Source organism: Arvicanthis niloticus, chromosome 6, assembly GCF_011762505.2.
Source record: "Arvicanthis niloticus isolate mArvNil1 chromosome 6, mArvNil1.pat.X, whole genome shotgun sequence".
NCBI classification, from domain to species: domain Eukaryota; kingdom Metazoa; phylum Chordata; class Mammalia; order Rodentia; family Muridae; genus Arvicanthis; species Arvicanthis niloticus.
Window position 1 is genome coordinate 5,324,825 of NC_047663.1, and position 20,198 is coordinate 5,345,022.

The window sequence follows — 20,198 nt, forward strand, 5'->3', positions numbered from 1 at the left end:
GCTCAGTGGTGGAGCACTTACCCATAAGAACAAGGCCTGCATTTGATCCCTTGTACCACGGGTCAGGGTGAAGACCTATGGACACCTGAGCCTAGACATTGATTGACAGCTCCCAGGAAAACTGCTTTAGCACACAGTTTAATCTTCTGTGGGTTTGTGTTCCTGACAGAAGGCCACTAGAAAAACCTGCCTCTGGCCAGGCTCGGTGGCCTAGATTAAGGGTGGCACACTTTTAATCCCAGCACTTGGGAGACAAAGGCAGGAGGATCTCTGTGTGTTTGAGGCCAATCTGTCTAGCCTTCATAGAATTCTGGGCCAGCCAGGACTACACAGTAAGATCTTCTCTGGGGGAAGAAAAAAAAAAAAAAAAAAAGGAAGAAAGAAACAAAGAAAGGAAGGGAAGGAGGGAGGGGAGAAAGGAACCGCTACTTGGCAGTCCCCAGTCCCAGGGTCACCCCAGTGCTCACACTGAGCTTTGGGTCTGAGATGGCATCTCACTCACCATGTAGCCCAAGATTGCTCAAACTCTTGCTCCTCTGCTGAGCCTGTACTCAGCTTTGTGTTAATACTTAATAAGATATTTAAGGAGACTAAAATGCTATAATCTAGGCAGTTAGGTGTGCAGCCTGATCAGAGCAACTGCTTCCAGGCTCAGCTCAACACTGCTGGCTTCGCCATTCTAAATACACTGGGAGTTGGCCAGGTGACTACAGTGTCCCCTCTCCCCGTCCTCAGTCCTAGGCTAAAAAAAGACATGCATGTAAAAACTGATAGACAACAAGCCATTACCACAAATTATTTCCTCTAAAATCAAACATATCTGAAATTTAAATATGAATTTCATCTTAGAGGAAAACCCCGAAGTCCATGGTGTTGATCAATGTACCTTCCAGGTGATTTCGTTCAGAAATTCCTGTTTTCTATCCTATAGGATAGAAAAGTCCTATCCCACAGGCTGCACAGGGTAAAGGAAGAACACACTAGGGCTTCCTGGTGCCCAGCACGTATCTCTCTGTTCCATTAAAATGTGAGTGTCAAGGCTGGAGAGATGGCTCAGTGGGTAGGAACACTGACTGCTCTTCCAGAGGTCCTGAGCTCAATCCCCACATGGTGCCTCACAACCATCTGTAATGGGATGATGCCCTCCCTCTGGTGTGTCTCTCTTTTTTTTAAGATTTATTTATTTATTTATTATATGTAAGTGAGTATACTGTAGCTGTCTTCAGACACGGCAGAAGAGGGCATTGGATCCCATTACAGATGGTTGTGAGCCACCAAGTGGTTGCTGGGGATTGAACTCAGGACCTCTGGCAGAGCAGCCAGTGCTCGTGACCACTGAGTCATCTCTCCAGCCCCTATGGTATGTCTTAGGACAGCTACAGTGTACATATATGCATAAAATAATTCTTTTAAAAAATGTGACTGTTACGCCGGGCAGTGGTGGCACACGCCTTTAATCCCAGCACCTGGGAGGCAGAGGCAGGCGGATTTCTGAGTTCGAGGCCAGCCTGGTCTACAGAGTGAGTTAGTTCCAGGACAGCCAGGGCTACACAGAGAAACCCTGTCTCGAAAATCCAAAATAAAAAAAAAAAAACAAAAACAACCCTGTGGCTGTTGGCAGGGTATCCTCCAGCAGCGGTGTCTTGCGTCTCATTGTGAAGCTCCGGCTTCGGCTAACACCGCATAAACCAGGTTGAGGACACGCACCATAAGCTTACCACTCAAGCAGTGGAGACAGAAGGATCAGAAATTGGAGGTGGTCCTCAGCTATACAACATGTTCAAGGCTAGCCTAGGATATGTGAAATCTTAGAGAGAAACGTGGTGTGGGGAGACATGGATGATCTAAGCTTGAATCCAGCAACAGACCTGACGGACACCCTAGGTCTCCACATCCCCTCTGACTAGGACACCCTTTCTGCATCCCCCCAGCACCCACTCAGTTATCATCCCATGAACACAGCAGCTCTAGTCCCAGCATGCATGCGGCACTCAAGGGAAAGGGGCTGGCAGACACCATCAGACCAGGACATTCCACGTCAACATGTCAGCATCTGTCGTATGCCTGCTCCTTTGTTCCAACATGATGCTCATCACAGAAAAGGAGAAAGGGAAATCTCAAATGCACCAGTGTTCTACGGAGAAAGAGCACTCTGACCCATGGTGGGGTGTGGGGTCTGCATAGCAGGTAGCATCCCCCTCCCCAGTACTACACAGCACTGGGGTAGCCCACCGGAGTCTACACAGCAGTGGAGTTCCCTGACCTCAGTCTACAACAGGAGCCGAAGCAAAGGATTGTGGAAGGGAAAAAATAAATCAACAAGTTTCCATTCAGTTAAACTTGCACACAGGTACATTAGTGGAGGGCCCGAGGAAAGTGTGACTCCAAGCAGATTATAAGTCACCAGTCCTCTCACACAGGACACTAGTGGGGAAAACCCAAGGCAGGAGGGACGCAGGGCCCAGCTGCTCAGTTTTCTTTGAATATAAAACTGCTCTTAAAAATAAAGCCTACTTGTACGCACATGGTCAGTTTACAAACTGACAGTCAGTTCTAAGACAGGGCTTCACTCTGTAGCCCAGCCTGGCTTCAGGTTTTCTGCAATCTTCCTGCCTCAGCCTCCCAAGTAAATGACAAAACCACTACACTTGGCTTTTTTTTTTTTAAGTCAGAGTCTCAATGCAACCAAGACTGGCCTTCTGCCCCTCCTGAGTCCTGGGTGACAGGCAGCGCTTAGATCTGCTTGGAGGCTGTATGGAGAAGTCTGGTCCATACTGCCTCTGCGACTTCTAGCTGAACCTAGTAAGGACCAACTAACAGCTGAACCCTTGATTTCACAAGGAGTCGTCTAGAATATTTTATCCTGAAATACTTCTCTTCTTGAGAGCTTGTCAGGAGGCTCTAGCAGGGGTCACAGCTACTCGACTGAAGACGAGTCCTCTTCAACACGGAGCAGCGAGGGAGGAGGGGCACCCAGGCTGCCGGGCAGATTGGACTGATCAACCCTGCTACCGATGGAGTGACAACGTCGCAGCCAGACGACCCTTGCATTCAGAAATGCTGATATTCCTCCTTCCTGGCAAGAGAGCTGGAGGGGCGGCTCCATGATGAAAAGCATACGCTGCTCTTGCAGAAACAAGGCCTGGGCTCAGTCCCCAGCAGCAGCATGGCCACGCACAGCCTCTGTAACTTCAGTTTCAGGGATCGGACACTCTCTTCTGGCCTCCGCTGGCACCAGGCTCATGAATGGTGTGTGTATACATTCATGTAGGTAATCACATATAGACATTTTTTTTTTATCTTATAAAAAAAAGAATTCCCAAGCAAGACCAGTAAGAAATGTTTATAACAGTAACAGGCTGATGCGAGCTACTGAGTCTTCAAATCAATCCAAAGTATAGGTAAGGGTTAACTGTACCTTCTGTTTTTTAATCAAGATTAGAAAACTCAGGCTTATCCTCACTGAAGCGCCAGATGGTCTCAACAGTTCAGGACGACATCCAGACCACAGCCTGAAGACACCACACCTTGCACCTGCATTAGTCCTGAGGCTAACCATTCTGGTTTCTGGCTGGCTTATCTGAGTTATCAACCTGAGCTATTCCGTGCAGCTCTGCAGTGGGATTCCCTGCACCCTTGTTACTGGGGGGATGGGGGGGCGCATACCATTTATTAAGTTATTTAAACAACAGTTCAAAAGTATACCTAGGTTGAAATGTTTCTATTTCATTCTTAAATAACCAGGATGGTTTGCCATGGAGGGTCCACAACAGCAAGCCTGTGTGTCTGGCCACAGGCACATGAGTGGAGCCGGAGGGCTCTGAGCAGAATGTAAGTCACCAGTACCAGCTCTTCAGTAGCAACGCTCAACACACAGGAAAACACAAGGCAGAAGGGAGGCGCCATGAAGGCTCTGGGCCTAGCAGCTCAGTTTTCTTTGAACATAAAACTGCTCTTAAAAATAAAGCCTACTTAGGAGGCTGGAGAGATGGCCCAGTGGTCACGAGCACTGACTGCTCTTCCAGAGGTCCTGAGTTCAATTCCCAGCAACCACATGGTGGCTCACAACCATCTGTAATGGGATCTGATGCCCTCTTCTGGTGTCTCTGAAGACAGCTACGGTGTACTCATATACATAAAATAAATAAATAAATCTAAAAAAAATATAACACCTACTTGTATTCACATAGCTTAAACACACACACACTGAGCACACACATACCCAAAGTGAGACAGCCACAGCCCCCATCCCCACACAAAGTGTCTGGGAAAGATGATCGCTCACAGCTGTATCATCTTCCTCAAGCCAAGCTGAAAGACTAAGAAAGAAAGGCCAGTGTTTCAGACCCTGCCCCAGGACAAGCCGATACACCATGACAGCACGCTGAGCTCCCGGAAGGTGAGTATGGGCGGGCGGAGGCACACTGCCAGGGGCCAGCTGAGCTCTGCAGATTTCTAAGTCTGTACATAGCTCACAAACCAAGCCCATGCTTTGGGGATCCTTCCGGATACACTGCATGTTGGGCAAGCTTCCCAAATGTTAGGCGAGCACAGCACCTCCTCGGTTCTGTATCCCAACTCTGCACTGTTTATTGTGAAACCAGGTCTCTTTAAGTTTCCTAGGATGGCCTGGAATTTGTAATCCTCCTGTCTCAGCCTCCAAAGCAGCTGAGATTTCAGACCACATGAAAGCTCATGTTCACCAAATAAACTGGCAATCATCTCCCAGGACCTAAAAGTGTCAAATGCAAAACCCATGAGGCTGTGTTGGGAAGCTGTTAGTTTGTAGTTCACCAACCATGAAAAAGGAAGCCAGATGTAAGCATCAGCACCCTGACCTCCCTCAGTCAGGAGAGGCCGACAGAAGACAGGGACAAGGCACACTATCTCATTTCACAAAGCATTTCCCTTATAACATGAAGGCAGGCAAGGCTTGGCTAAGGAGTGAGCATATCCCACCATAAGTAAGGCCAAAGGTGAGGATGACAAAAAGAGAAATTCATAATATACAGACCAGGTGTTCTCTGGAGTGTGTCCCACTGCAGGCTGCCTGGAAGCAGACACTGCTAATGGTACTAACACTCTCCACACAATGATGTCAGGAACTGTGGTGGCCTGAGTAAGTGTCCACACCAGCCTGCTTCCCTGTCCCACAGCCCAGGAAGCACACTGCTGTTCTCAGACAACACCCCTTCTAGGCAACCTTGCATAATAGGGCCCAACGGTGTGCCATGGGCATCATGATGACCCCCGTTGAGTTCCTGAATTCTACTTCCATGCCCTCCTCAGCCATCATGTGTGCCACTCAGTAGCCTTCCTCCGAGGCCTGTCATTTGAAGACTAACTGGCAGGCAATATGAGAGGGCAAATTAGGGCCTGAAACTCATGCATGGCAGACACCTGACTGACATATGTTGTGCCACCTAAAAGACAGAGACTGGGAAGGCCATGAAACACCAGGGAGGGACGCTGAAGAACGAGGAAGCTGACTGGCATAGCAGGGCACAGGTGAGAGCTGAGGGGTCTGAGGAGGAAAGAGACCAGGGGAAAGGTCTCTTAAAGCAAGACTCTAAACTGGCCCCTGGGCAACTGCTTTGCTGCCATTGCCCACTTGAGAATCAGCACAAAGGAAAGAGATGTGTCAACTCTCCAAAAAACCACCAGATTCTGGAAGGCGGTACACTGGGCTGTCTTAGAATTGTTTCCCACCCCCAGTGACATATGGCCCTCCTTTGCCTCACTGATACATAGTTAATATTCACTAAGTTTCTTCAGAGTTCTAAACCTTTAGGCCACAAGTGGTGGTTCACACCTGTAATCCCAACACTGAGGCAGGAGGATTACAAAATTGAAGCCTGCCTAGGCTTTGCTGTGAGAGGACAATTCCCCATGTCCAGCAACCTCTAAGGGCCACAGCACCCAAGTGCTAAACACAAAGGCCAGCTGTCTGTGTTTAACACTCCTCAGTCAACAAACTGCCACCTGGACACGAGCAGACCAATACAAGGACATGCCCCTCCCCTGCAACTGCCAATCGCTAGTTGGATTTCAAACAAAACTCAGTTTAATGGTCTGGTTGATGTGGACTCCTGAGAGAAACTCTCCAGTAGTTACTGACTGACTCACAGACTGTCTTCAGACTTTGCATGGTCACAGCCCAAGTGTTGGGGGCTAAGATTATAGTTGCTTGCCGCACTCACTCCCAGCTAAAAAACGAACCCCTGTCAAAAGAGAAAATATTCCTTCAATCCCAAGTATTGACAAGTTGCTTTTATTATAATGTTATTTAAGCGGGTACAGTAGAGTAGGCTCAGTGTGCTGGCACTGGTGCTCCCAGACACTCACGGAGACTGAGGTGGAAGGAGCTTGAGCCAGGCTGGCCTGCATCGCCCAGCAGGTAGCTCCTTCAACAGGCCCCTGGCTCCGGCTCTCTGCTAAGCAGGCTGCTGACAGCTCCTCCCACCACTTTTTCGAGTTTAAATCCTCATCCCACAGCTCAGGCCCACTAAGTAGCTTGTGCTATACTTGGCTCTAACACACCAGCAGTATGTTAATCCACTCTTTGTGTTTGCTTTCAACTATTAAAACAGCATTATCTGCTGTTCATAAAAATAAAGCAAACCACTGCTGCCCAGCAGTGCCTGGCCACAGACCCGTGGGAGACCACACATCTCTGCGTGCTGATGCACACTCCTCGGTTATCAAAATAAAAGGCCAGCTTCAGTTCCAGAGTTACAGGACACCAGGGCTGCAGGCAGCTCTCTCGTTAGGCACAACACTCTCCCAGCATCCTAGGACCTAGGAACCCCTGGACTCCACCACAGAGCCGCATGCCACAGGTGTGTGGCACACCCTACAACTTTAGTACTGGAGAGGTGGAGGCAGAAGGGTTAATACAGAGTCCAAGGTCACTGTCTCACACACAGGGATTTGGAGGCCAGCATGGGTTAAAGATCCTGACCTAAGAAGAAAAAAATATAAAAGATAAGATAAAGTCAGGCAGAACAGGCTGCATATGAACACACCTCCAACAGCTCTGCAGTCCTTCCAGTGACGCTCCACTTGGCAGAACTGTTTGCCTTTTCAGGGTAAAAGATAATCCGTGGCCTTCAGAAAAGCATTTGGTGTTCCGGGGAATTGCAGCTGTCAGCTTTAAAAATGCCATGTGCTTGCCCACATAAAAGAATGCAATGAGCTATGGAAATATTATCTAGTGTCGTGAACTAGAATCAAAGCCTTGTGGAGTCAGCAGCCAATGCCGGGAGCCAGCGGAGGCACCAGCAAAGCTCCCATAGTGCATTGCTATCAGGTCTGCAGCTTCGCAGAGCCTGAGGGGCTCAGGGGTAAGTCACACTCAGCAGAAGATAGAAAGTCAAGCGCAGTCCAGAATGGCACAGAACCCAGGGGGCAGGGCCACCTGTGGAAAGCTGTTCTCCCAAAATGGCAGGGCTCAGCAGTTCTCACCATGGAGGACTCTGTGTCATCCCACTTCCACAGTAGGCTACACTGGAAAGCCAATGCTACATGGACAAGGCCCTGAGCCCCGATACCACAGAAAGGAAAGATGGCATCTACTTCACACCAAAGTCTGAGGCTGTCGACATCAAGGGTGAGCTAGAGCTGGGCTAGCCTGCACAAGTCTCAACCCTAGCACGCAGGAAATGTGCATGAGTTTGAGGCCAGACTAGGCTACAGAGCCAGACCCTGTCCTCAAGCCAACAAGCTCAAGACAAAACACTCCTGGCTCACATGTAATTACTATCATTTATTTTTGGTTAATATTACAGTAGAAAGGTTTTTCTAGAATGTACAGTATGGTGCTGGAGAGATGGCTCAATGGTTAAGAGCACTTGCTGTCTTACAGAGGACCAAGATTTGGTTCCCAGCACCCACATGGTGGCTCATAACAGTATATATGAGATCCCTCCATTCCAAGGGATCTGATGCTCTCTGAACCCTGCAGGTACGAGGCACACACATGCTAGACAGACATACACACAGGCAAAACACACATACATATAAAATACAGATGAATCTTAACAAATTCAAAAGTCCAGCAGCACAGGGGTTGGCACAGTAACTCAGAAGGTAAAGGCATGTGAACACAGGTGTGCCCCCAAGAGCCTCAGAGGGAAAGAGTGAGTAAACCCTAGCAGGTGTCTGCTCACTTCCACACATGTGTACGCACATCAGACACACAGGATAACATCTTTAAAATATTTACAACGTGCATTATACCTCATAGTCAAAAGGTAGAAGCAACCAAAGTTTTCATCAATAAATGAACTGATGTGTGCACACACTGGACTACACTAGGAACGGATGTGCACACACAATGGACACACTATCCAGCTTTGAAAACGAATGGGATTCCAAGCATGGTGGTGACACCTCCCAACTCTTGGAAGGAAGAGGCTGTATCTCTGAGTTCTAGACTAACTTGGTCTACAGAGTTTTCAAGTCAGCTAGGGCTACACTGTAAGACCCTATATCAAAAACAAAGAGAAAAAGAAAACGGAAGGACGTTTGTACCAATGCAGACAAACCTTGAGAACATTAGGCCCAAAGGGTCAGACTTGCTTCCACTTCTTTGTGGCCCTTAGAGAAGACAGATTTACAGACACAGAAAACAGCATCAGAGCTGGGTAGCTCAGTGGAAGGACACTTGCCTAACACATACATGGCCCTGGATTCTATCCTAGCACTGACGAGACTAGAAGGATGGCCAGGGTGTGTGTCAGCATTTAATGGGTACAGTGTTGGTGGGAATGGTGGTTAAGACAGATGTACTTTAATTAATTACGTCTGTATTTAATACCTTAAGCTATACACTTAAAATACATTTAAATGACTTTATTATATATATGTTTACAACCATAAGAATTTAACATATAGTACAAATCTACTGAAAAATTAGCAAATAAAGCCATCCACACAGTTAAGACAGGAAAGCACCCATCTGTTAACATAACTTCGTGGTTACTAGCTACCCAAAAGAGCAGCACTGTGGAGAAGCCCACACAGCATGGAGACAATGCCCCAAGGTGTGCCCCACTCCGTACGAGAAGGCAGGCAGAAGAGCTGACTGCACAGCTGAAGGATCTATTCCTTTTACATTTTAAGTTGAGAATGTTACAATCTGAATCCACCTGCCTTCTCTTAACTCCCTGAGAAGTTCTAAGCTGGCTGCTTTCCAGCATGGGCAGGTTTCAGAAGCACAGCACCTGATGGTCACAGCGCAGACTGTATGCCTGCTCCGCAGACTGTCAGCACTGTAAGGTAAGAACTCGCATTCTAAGCAATGCTGTTAACCACTAATGCAGGGGTCAGGTTAGTGTCTGGGAGCATCCATACAACACCCCATTATCCATCCTTAAGTCAATTTGCTTCTAAATATAGTTACCTGCAACTTTCAGCTCTGGCCTTGGTTTTCAATATGTGCACAACAGGCAAGAAACACACACAAGAAAAGAAATGCATTTCTTGATTAGGACAAACAGACGTCACAGAATAACAGCTACCAAGAAAACTGACTCAGTTAAGAACAACTTCTCAGACTTAGACGTATTAAACAAAAACAAACAAACAAAAAAACAGATTACTCTCTGTGAATTGGGGACCTGCTGGTCAGAGGCAATTCCAGGTCAGCCAGGGCTACAAAGAGAAACCCTGTCTTGAGAAACAAAAGAAAATCTGATAACTACTCACTCAGAGTGAAGACTGTTACTTAAATGAACCCTGTGTTCGTCAGGAAACTGATGGAAGTGGTGTGCCGTGGGGCGGGCGAGCACCGTCAGGCAGCTCCAGTGACGATAAGCTGAGCCTGAACACAAACTCAACCTGACTCAGAAACTATGATCTGCATAGTCTCTTAGGACACCATCCAAGTGTAAGTCACAAACACACCCGATCAAAAGATGCTCCGTTGAGACCTGTCACACCCTTCAGGACCAATGGCTGGGATGTAGCTCAACCTCCAACAATCAATTGGATATAATCCAATCCCCACCACAAAACAAAAAATAAAGTTGTCATTACCAGAAGCAGAGGGGATGCAGAGACCCGAGCATCCTTCCCAAACTGACCATTCTTGAGACAAATCCATTCAGTGCATATTCAGGATATAGAGCAAGACAGACCTTAGGAACTATCTAACCACTGGGTGCAAAACAGGGCAGCATACATCTGTGAAAGACAGACAGACAGACAGCTTTCTTCCTTCTCTCCCTTCCTCCAAGTGAGCTCTCACCATGTTGCCCAGTCTGTACTCAAATTCTAGGCTCAAGTGACTCTCCTGCATCAACTTCCTCGTAGCTAGAACTTGGAGAAACTGCATACAATCTTCCTTAAACAAAAAAACTGTCAACAAAACCTCCAAACACACCCTCTCCAAAGATAACAAGCAGTACCCGATGTCATATTTACTACAGCATCAGTAGAAAACACACACAGCTTTCATTCCCGTGCAGTTCAAGACAGAGATACAGGCCAACTGTAAGAGCTGCCAAACTACCATAACCTGTCTCTCTACAGTGGCCATCTCCAGGAGGGGCTGGAATGACCTGTCTCTCTACAGTGGCCGTCTCCAGGAGGGGCTGGGATGAAAGAGTGTGGGAAAGGACAGAGCCCAAGCAGACACCTGGTCACATCCCACCTCCCATGGACCAGCCTTCTGTTCTGCCTAGGGCTTCCTGCACACACTCCACAGAACCCTGCCAATAAAGCCATGGCATGCAGCACAGGCATGCCACCCTAGTCACCGGGTTAAAAAGGAACTATAAATAGGCCAGCCGGCCCATTTACCCTGAAGAGACCGGGCACTCAGCGAGCACGTCCACAGCATCAGCGCTCATCAAGGGAGCGGAAGGGGACCAGTGGTTTTAGCCATGTATTAGCCTCCACCTGCAGGCCTCCGCAAGATGGAGAGAGCAGTTAGGTGACTGTACTCAGGCTGGGCCTCTCGCCTCCTGGCTTAAGATAACAATTGAATCAGCAAAGGCTGCAGTGGAAACACACAGGACAAATGACCTCGTTTCACTAACAAATCAGAGGCAGGATGCAAACAAGGAGGAAGGCAGCTCAGAATAGGAACCAGAAGACAGGCACCCAAATGCAAGCGCTTTACTGGAAGCAGAAGCCAAGAAAGCCAGTGGTTCTCAACCTTCCCGATGCTGACCCCTGACCACTTTCATTAACTGTAGTTATGTTACTACTGTGAATCATAATGTAAATATCCGATGTGCAGGATGTCTGACATGTGACCCCCCCCAAAGGGATGGAGACCCACAAATTGAGAACTACTTAAGTCAGTGATAAAACCATTTTCTTTTTAGGTTTCGTTTGTTTGTTTGTTTGTTTGTTTGTTTTTCAAGAAGTCTGAGCACACCAGGCACGCATATGATGCACATACATTTTCTCTGTGTAGCCCTGGCTGTCCTGGAGCTCACTCTGTAGACCAGGCTGGCCTCGAACTCAGAAATCCGCCTGCCTCTGCCTCCCAAGTGCTGGGATTAAAGGTGTGCGCCACCACCGCCCAGCTCTTTTTAGGTTTCTAATAAGAAGACAGCATGAGAGCAATGAAGTATGACTGTCGACTGCAGTGGTAACACAGAGAGCAAACTACAAGGGCCCATTTTCGACAGCAAGTCAGCCAGCCCAGTCACCTCAGCTTCTGTTGAACAGGGTCTGGTACTCAACCTCGTCAGAGAGCAGAACACATCATGTGTGTCTCAGCCCCTTAGTTAGCACCACACACTCATACATGCCCATACACCACGACCCTCAGAGCCCTGAGACAACAGCACACCACCCAAATACCTACCAGACCCTTAGTTAGCATCAGAGGAAACGGACCACACTCTGCCGCCACGCTTTACCACAGTCTCCTCTGGAGCAACGTGCTTATTCGGGAAGGGAGAAATTAACTCCACCTAGGCACAGTGGTGCTGCCCTATAGTCTCAGCTACTCGGGAGATGGAGGCAGAGGAGCAAACAGCTAAGGCCTAAACCACGTGCCCATGGGAAAAGGAGCTCACCACACACCAGGCTGACTCAGGATCGAACAACAGGTAGGGCAGTATCATGTCTAACTAACACAAAACTGGAACCAGGTCAGAAAGAGAAAAAGACCCAGAGTTTAGACCTAAGGCAAAGGGAAGAAAATACAGTTCAAGAAGATAAAGGGGACCAGACGGATGGTCCAGCGGTTAGAGCACTGGCTGCTCTCGCAGAGGACCCAGGTTCAATTCCCAGCAGCCACATGGCAGCTCACAACTAATTGTAACTCAAGATCTAGAGCAGATCTGATGCCATTCCTGAAGTCTGAGCACACCAGGCACGCATATGATGCACATACATACATGTAGGCAAAACACTCACAGACAAAAATGAAATAAATAGAAAAACAGTAAAAGGCTGGATGACAATATTGCAGCCAACACTGCTGATCTGTGGATCCAGCAGGCAATCCAGCCTGCCCATCCTCAGGGGAGGAGCCACCCCTTCAGGACACACTCCAGGATTCTGCCCAGCACCCTACAGAGGCCAGAGGGGCTCACAGGAAACAGTAGGCGCCCTTCCCTCTTCTTTACCCATGGCTGTAATAATAAAGTTTAACTATGAATGCCCATTTGATGTACAAGATTCACAGCACAGCCGTGTGTGTGTGTGTGTGTGTGTGTGTGTGTGTGTGTGTGTGTGTACAAAGGAACTTGATTTTGTCTGGTACTTGGAGGTGAGCAAAAAGCTACCAGAAAAGGGCAGAGGAGGGCATGGCTGTGCACCACTGGCTAGTCAGTGGGGGAGGGGCGCAGGTGGAATTAACATCTCTGAGCAAATCTCTCTTTTCCTCCTTTTAGCTGTGTTAGAGAAAGGCTGTGAGACAGAAAATGGGAAATGGGAAAAGTCCACAGAAGGAACAGGGAGAAAGGCTACAGCACATTTGTGCAGTTGGCTACTTAATCAGCAGCCACGCGGCAAGTAGGGCTTCTGGTTCTTCAACTGCACGGCAACCATTTCCACTGCTACTGCAGTGTGTGCCAACAGCTCTCCATACCTCACCGGATAAAGAAGCACTGGGTTTCATCAGCACAGAGGGGCCTTCTTTGGGGGAGGCCCTGGATAACCTAAGGACCCAAGAAAACACAAAGCCCCATGAGAGCGAAGTCCCCACCAAATCCAAGCAAGGGTTCAGGTGAATAGCAGAGTCCCGCTGCTCAGGCCTGAGCGCCTCTGTGCTTTTGGGACCCAGGGAAGGGAGGCAACAGCACTGCTGGACCACACAGGACCTTGGGGAAGAGAAGCAAATAGTCATAAGCCAAAGACCTAACACTGACAAAGTACTACGGACAAGTCCAAGAGTGGCTGAGCCCAGCAGTGGCCATGTGCCCAGGGGGCATGAGGCCATGGGTTCATACCGGCCCCCTAGCAGAGAAAGGGAAAGAAAAGAAACGAGGGAAGGGAGGAAAACATGAGGCGTGCCTCCAGAGGTACCAAAGAAGCAGGGTAGGACACACTGAACAAGATCTGAAAGGACAGATGGGAAAGGCAGGCACATGAGGCAAAGGAGTATAAAAAGACATGGGGGTGCAGGGAGGGCCGGCTCACACTGACAACAGTGATTTAAAGGGCCAGGAGCAGGCAGGGAGGGCCCCATAGGGACAGCAGGTAGCAGGAAATTGTCTCTAGAACCAAGAGGGGGGTGGGGGACCACAGGTGCCCTGAGGGGCTCAAAGACTGAGGGGGAAATAAACAAGGAACTGGATTGCTATGCTTACAGGAGGACAAGGGCTCAGGGTGAGAGACTGAGGGGGACAGACTGCATGACCTAAAGGCACAATCTTCAGGGTGTCTGACTACAGCAGCCAGGAAGAAGAAGAGGAAGAGGAAGAGGAAGAGGAGGAGAAGGAGGAGGAGGCGAAGGAAGAGGAGGAGGCTCTGTGGCAAGCACAGAGACAGAGAAACCAGGATGTAGACAGGAGGGAGAGTGATGCCGGGGCAAAAGCAGGACAGAAACAGTTCCCATGAGTGCTGGGGGCAGGGCGACGCTCTCAAAGCCCTTCCATCACACATCTCCCTTGTCCACAGGGACAGCTGTCCTTGACAGAAAAATGCCACAGCTCTCCCGACATGGCCTCTCAGCTCTCCTCACACCATGTCCAGAGTGTCTTTAACATACCTAAAATTCTCTCTGCTGTTTTGTTTTGAGTCAGGGTCCACCCTGGTCTGAGTTTGAGTCTCCCTTGCAGCCACACGCATGGCTACACCTGCCTGGGTTTTATCCTAGACTTTTCAAAAGGGAACAGTGCCACCCCAGCGTGGCCACCTTTGCCTGGCCCTGAACCCTGATCTGTGGAGCACACTGGGTATTCCCAGGAGACCATAAACCCTTTGAGTAGAGAAGGCAGTGAAAGCAAACAGAAGGAAGCCATTCAGGAAATGTGCCAGGCTGATTCCTGAAGACGTGGACATCACCGTGGACCAGAACCTTCACAAAATATGTTGGAACGCACATTATCAGAAGCATGGGTGACAAAAAGAACACTGACCCAAGAATATCATTGTCCCAAATTTTGTTCTCACACCACCAACTTCTCTCATCCACCGCAGGGCAAGGAGCTGCCACCTTCTCCATTTCCACAGGTGTTTCTAGATTAGCCTCCCTCTCACTCGGAATGTCACAAATCCCTGTTCAAAACCGTCACTTCAGCTGTTTGCTTAAATGCCATTTTTTTATTCAAATGAGCTAAAGAAACCTTTAACATTTTTTAAATGTTGTTGATGTCCAAGCCAACATTTTATTTGTCCAGGCCATTGCATTTTATTCAATCAAAATGCAAGTAAAATGTGACCCCACTGTCTGTACTAGGGAATGCTCAGCTGACAATGTCCTACAATCCACAGTCACAAAACCTGGCTTCATAGGAACACAGGGGTAAGCCACAGGAGTCCTTTCCTCCTAGCTGTCTCCCCAGGACTAAAAGGAACCTGTTTGGTGCCCTCTCCCCCTCCCCTCCCCCTCCCCATCCTCCCCCTGGGAGGATGAGCTACCATCCTGCTCTCAGAACTGGTTACACAACACACACTACACTACTGTTCGCCTTAATAAAAACATAAACAAAGCAGAGCAAACGCTGATCTTTCGTCTCAAACTCAGAGTCAGGAAGAGGTGTGCGGTGCTGTGCAGTGTGCGGTGCTGTGCAGTGTGCGGTGCTGTACAGGACAGAAGCAACTGACCATGCTAGTTCTGAAAGGAGGAAGGAAATAGATTTTATTTTCAGACCTAAGGGAAAAAAATTAACAATCCAAGGGGAAGCTAGCCAGTGCCAAAAAGAAAAGCAGTTTACAAGTTTTGTAAAACTAGGGGTGGCTAAGAATTTGAATTTACACAAAGTTTGCATAAAATTTGCAAAGCAAACTTCCTAATTTTGAAAACAGTAAAGGACATCAACAAGTCTGAAGGCTAAGCAGCCCAGACCTTTTCATGAAACCCAGGGCTAGCACAGGCTAATCTCTGCCTCCTACCACAGATCACAGCAAGAGGTTTTGTTTTTTTTTGGTTTTTTTTTTTTTTTTTTTTTTTGGGGGGGGGGATCCCATTTCTTCTGGAGAGGGTAAGCATATCAGAATGCAAGTACAAGTCAGTTCTCTCTCTGCTTCCTGGGCCTCAGGATCAAACTCAGAACACAGGTTGGCAGCACATGTCTTCACCAGCTAATCCACTCAGCAGCCCACATCAAGCTTTTAAAACACTTTTGGCAAACCTAACTTGCCAGCTCCATCCTGTGCCTCCACACACATCTCCTCCCTGACTCCAGCAGCCCTGCAAACTGAAGAAAGGTCAGGTGACTCCCCAGTGGACACGCTGAGCCTCAGTCCAAGGAAGAAGGCAGGTCCAGTCTCTCTCTCTAGAATGTGAAGTAGGCCATGTGACAAGAACTGGCCACTCAAAAACTCAAAGATGCAACCAGAAATGCCACCGAGTTGACCTGGAACCACAGGAGACAGTGTAAGCTAAGCCAGTGTGGAGCAGGACAGAGGGGACTATGCAGGGGCCCATGGGGTGCCAGTCCAGGCACAGCTAACCGATTCCAGGAGCCACCCTCCACCAGCAGGCTCCAGCCTGTCCCAGTGGGAATTCCTCAACTTCTGTGTGACTCCTATCACACCACACGTGTGTCCCTGTAACAACGACCCCTCGGAGCTGGCTGGGGTGGGAGGTGCACGAGAGAGAAGGTGGGATGTTCCACACAATCAAAAGTCAAGCCAGCATGCAAACCAAAAAGCATCTTTCTCACAAATCATTCACATAAAATATTTAAGGGAAATACAAACCTATTTTAGGATACAAAGGCCCCACTGTAACAACAAACAAGCCTCACACCTGACAGAGAGCTGTCTGTGGTAAAGGGTGCAAGTGTCCTGCCCTGACAGAGGTGGGCGACTATTATTAAAACTGACTGAGCTGCACGGGTATATGAGGCTTTCTCACTGTAAGTAACACTTCAGTCAGGAAAAAAGCAAGCAACCTTCCCTTGAAAGGATTTAAGTTTTATTTTGCTTTTCAAGACTATTGATCTAACTAATCTCAAAGCATAGTGCTAAGCAGAAGTTCCAAGAACAGGCAAACCTCAGCTTCTCTACACAGAGAAGCGAAACAGGGTAGGAAATGAGGGTAGAAACCATGCAGCCGCCAGGCACAATGGCATGTAACTGTGATCCCCAGCACTTGGAAGCCTGAGGCAGGAAGACCGTGAGTTCCAGGCCAGCCTGGGATCCTCATTCTGACAGGACTGGGCACAGGATCCCAGATGCAGCAAAGTTCATCTCCCTACTGGACTATGCATGTTCTGAGCTTGGTGCCAGTGGCACGGGTGTATCCTGGGTGTGTATCTCTTAAGACAGATGCACTCTTCCTGTGTGTCACACATTTCCACATGGGCCTCATGCCATCACAGTGACACAGACACAAAGATACAGGATGCTGGGCAGGAGTTCACAAGTCACTGGAATAGCCCTTGGCTTGTTTTTAATCCAGTAAAATGATTGTTAGACCAACCCAGGCAGATAAACAACAAACACTTCAGCTACACTACTTATGGAATTCTGGTTTGAATCATGGATTTGCTATTTGTTGGAAAAACTTACTAAACAAAACTACTTACTAACATGCAGGGGGGAACTCCATTCCACAGTGCTCAGTCCTGGGACCAACAAGATGAGCTCCCTCAAGAATAGAGAGCTCTCCCAAACACACAGCGTGCGGAAGGAGCAGCCCTGGGACAGCAGCATTTCCTGTCCAGCAGCCACTTGAACAAAGAAAACCATCAAAATTCCTAAGAAACGCTTGGTCAGGATCCTACTTCTGCATTCTCCAAGGGTGAATGATGCAAGCTCCCATCACCCCAGATACATTGCAAAAACACAATCGTACAGATTTGTGGCTTCAGAGGCTTGTTTAAACCGCCAGACTCTGGTCACGAGTCACAGTCACTGTCACATAAGGGAGCACAGCTCATGAGGCAATGATAACAATAAGCGGAGTCTGCAGATCATCCAAGTTTAATCTTAAAGAGAAGCCAGAGTAAACTGAAATGTGAGGTACTTACAGCCATAATCAACTCAAAGGGATGTTTATACACCCGCACTGGGGACTGGTATTTTTGCACCATGGTTGTAATTCAATAGCAATCTTCTTACTCCTGAAAAACAAAAATACGTGTAATAAATAACCACATTACAGAAAAACAGTTAGTCTGGATTCTCGTATGGTACCACATCCTAGAGACCACGACAGTCATAATCCCAAACGTACAAACAAAAGAGGATTCGCTCAAACAGTCTGACAGAGGAAGCAACAGGGCATTAAGAACAAGCAAAGATGGCCCACATGGAAGGAGGGGCCACACTACTGATCAGGGGGAGGCCCTCTGCCCCCTGTATGGGCATCCCTGAGTCTCTGGCCTAGGTTAGGAGATCTAGCCCTCGGCAGCCAGGAAATCCTAGGATTCAGTGGTGTTCTCTTGAACAACGTCTACAAGGAGTCAAATAAAACTGTACCATGTCAAGGCAAATGCTCTGGGGATGACAGAAAAAGCTGGGGGGACCCTTACTCTCTTCTTAAATGATGGAATACTCCTTAACTTCAAAAGGACCTTTGTTGTTTCCCCGTTTTCTAATTGCTCGCTCCAGTTTCAGAGACTGTCTATCAACAGCAGGGAGGCTGCCCAGCTCCAGCTAAGGGGTTCCAAAAACCTCCAGCCTGAAGCTGTGATCCTGCAAAGCAATCAATTACATACTCAAGCCAGAGGTCAAGGAACCCTCCTTTACATACAGAATCACTCCAGTGCTGGCAAGGGCGGCTCTCTCTGCAAACACCCTTGTGTGTTCAGAGTCATCTAGAACGTTTTGCTTACCTACTTCAAAGAGGAGAAAATCAAACGGAAATATGAAAAGGAAGGAAAGTTCGGTGAGCCCAGTCGTCCCGCCGAGGCTCAATCGATAAGGATATTATTTTATCTGAATACAGCCAAAAGATATTCAAAAGTTCAAAACCCGGTATCTAGGTATCCTAAATTACAGCTGTCTTCAAAATCCAAACCAAAAACCCTATGCTGATATAGTTCAGAGGATGCTATCTACAGCTGTACTTCGACAGTGTTTACACTGCTTTAAACAGGTCTGGAACTTTCTCTGGTATGTTTGCTTGGCATAGCACTCGGAAGGAGCAGGTTATGTTCGAAAACCACCCTCCAACAGTTGGAAAACTACAAAGGCTAGTAACTCTGGGTGACCTCAAGCATGCCATCCGACTTTCCTGATTCCATCTCTGTGAGACGATCTTACACACACTCCCAGCTCTCAAACCGTGAGGCCGGGAGCCAGACTCAAGCTTTCATTAATCTCGATTCAGGCGCTGACGCGTCCTGGAGCGCAGAGACCGCGTTCCATTCACTCTCGTAAACCTTACAACGCTGGTGCGCGGTGGGGAAATCTAATAATCATTTCTATTTTTTAATTGAGAAAATTAGTTTTCAGATATCTCCCAAATAAAAGGAAGATGATTACCGGGTGCTGACGGGTAGAAGACGCAAGCACTGCGTGATGCCTGTATTAAAAACTCTTACCCAAAGTGACTACACTGAAGGGCAAGCTTGCTCGCCAGCCCCCTAAACTTGGGCCAGATCTCGGCTTTAGGAGGTCTGGTCCAGATCCACGCCCTGCGCGGGCATCCGGAGTGACCACCGCCAAATGGCACCGGAGGCCCCGGCTGCCTCTGTTGCATGATAATTGATGTTTGAAAAGCAGCCCAGGGTCGGCCCCGGAGGAGCGCCTCCCTGCAGGCCCGGGCTGGACGGAGTGGGGGCGGCGGCGGCGGGACCCGGCTGGCTCCGCAGTCCCGGAGATAGCGAGCGCCCCGGGCCGTCCAGGCAAAGGGACTCAGCCGGGGGCGGGGACCCGGGCGCGCTCCTACCCTCCACGACGACGCGCGCTTACCTCTTGTCAGAAGGACCGGGTCGGGGACGCGGGGCGGCGGGATGCGTTCATGCCGGCGGCTCCGTGAGGAGAGCTGCCGCCGCTCGACCGCCGGTTCCGGGGACAGGGGCCGGGGCGGGAGGGCCGAGGGGCGCGGCGAGGGCTCGAGTGGTTGTTACGGGTGACGGAGAGGGAGGGGCCAGGCCGGAAGGGGCGCGCGTGCGCACACCAGGCCGAGGGGGCGGGGGAAGGAGCGGGAGGCGGTTGCTAGGGAGGGGGAGGGGCGGCCGCCCGGCTGGCTAGGGGCCGTACTGCGCCGGCGCGAGTTGCCAATCTGCGCGTGCGTAGGAGGAGCTCAGGACGTGGTCTCGGAGCGAGCCCCGGAGGCTCCTTCTCTTGGCGTCAGGGGGAGGGGGAAGGGCCACGGCGGCGGGCGGGGCTTCGCAATTAGCGGCCACTGACCCAGAAAAAGTTTAAATGCACAGTCCAGCCGGGGTCCTTCCGCGGAGCGGGAACTGGGACCTCAATGGAATGATGTCAGCTAAGCCAGCCCTCCAGCTTGAGTTTGGGCGCCTGCGCCGTCTGAGCTTCCTCGTGGGCTTTTTTTTTTTTTTTTGCTTGAGGATTTAGAAGCATCCTGCACTCATTCCTATAGTGTCCTGACTGCATTCTGTCCTAGTAATGGAGATGGAGCGAACAGGGCGGGGAGGAGTTGGGTGTAACCC

At 49.1% G+C, this 20,198-nt stretch overlaps 1 protein-coding gene across 3 annotated transcripts in view; it reads right to left on the minus strand.

Moving 5' to 3' along the window:
• The window catches only part of Sec14l1 (SEC14 like lipid binding 1), a 45,485-nt gene extending 25,777 nt beyond the window's left edge, over positions 1–19,708 (minus strand). For 2 of the 3 annotated variants that reach the window (XM_034504533.2, XM_034504534.2), the window contains exons 1-2: positions 19,495–19,708; positions 17,607–17,699 (exon numbers count right to left, since the gene is read on the minus strand). In XM_034504533.2, coding sequence (XP_034360424.1) covers positions 17,607–17,669 — 63 coding nt within the window. In that variant the 5' untranslated portion in view covers positions 17,670–17,699; positions 19,495–19,708. Of the gene's footprint in view, positions 1–10,803; positions 10,821–17,606; positions 17,700–19,494 lie in introns of those variants that run through there. The other variant, XM_076935412.1, reaches the window with a different exon arrangement.
• Positions 19,709–20,198: the final 490 nt, after the last annotated feature.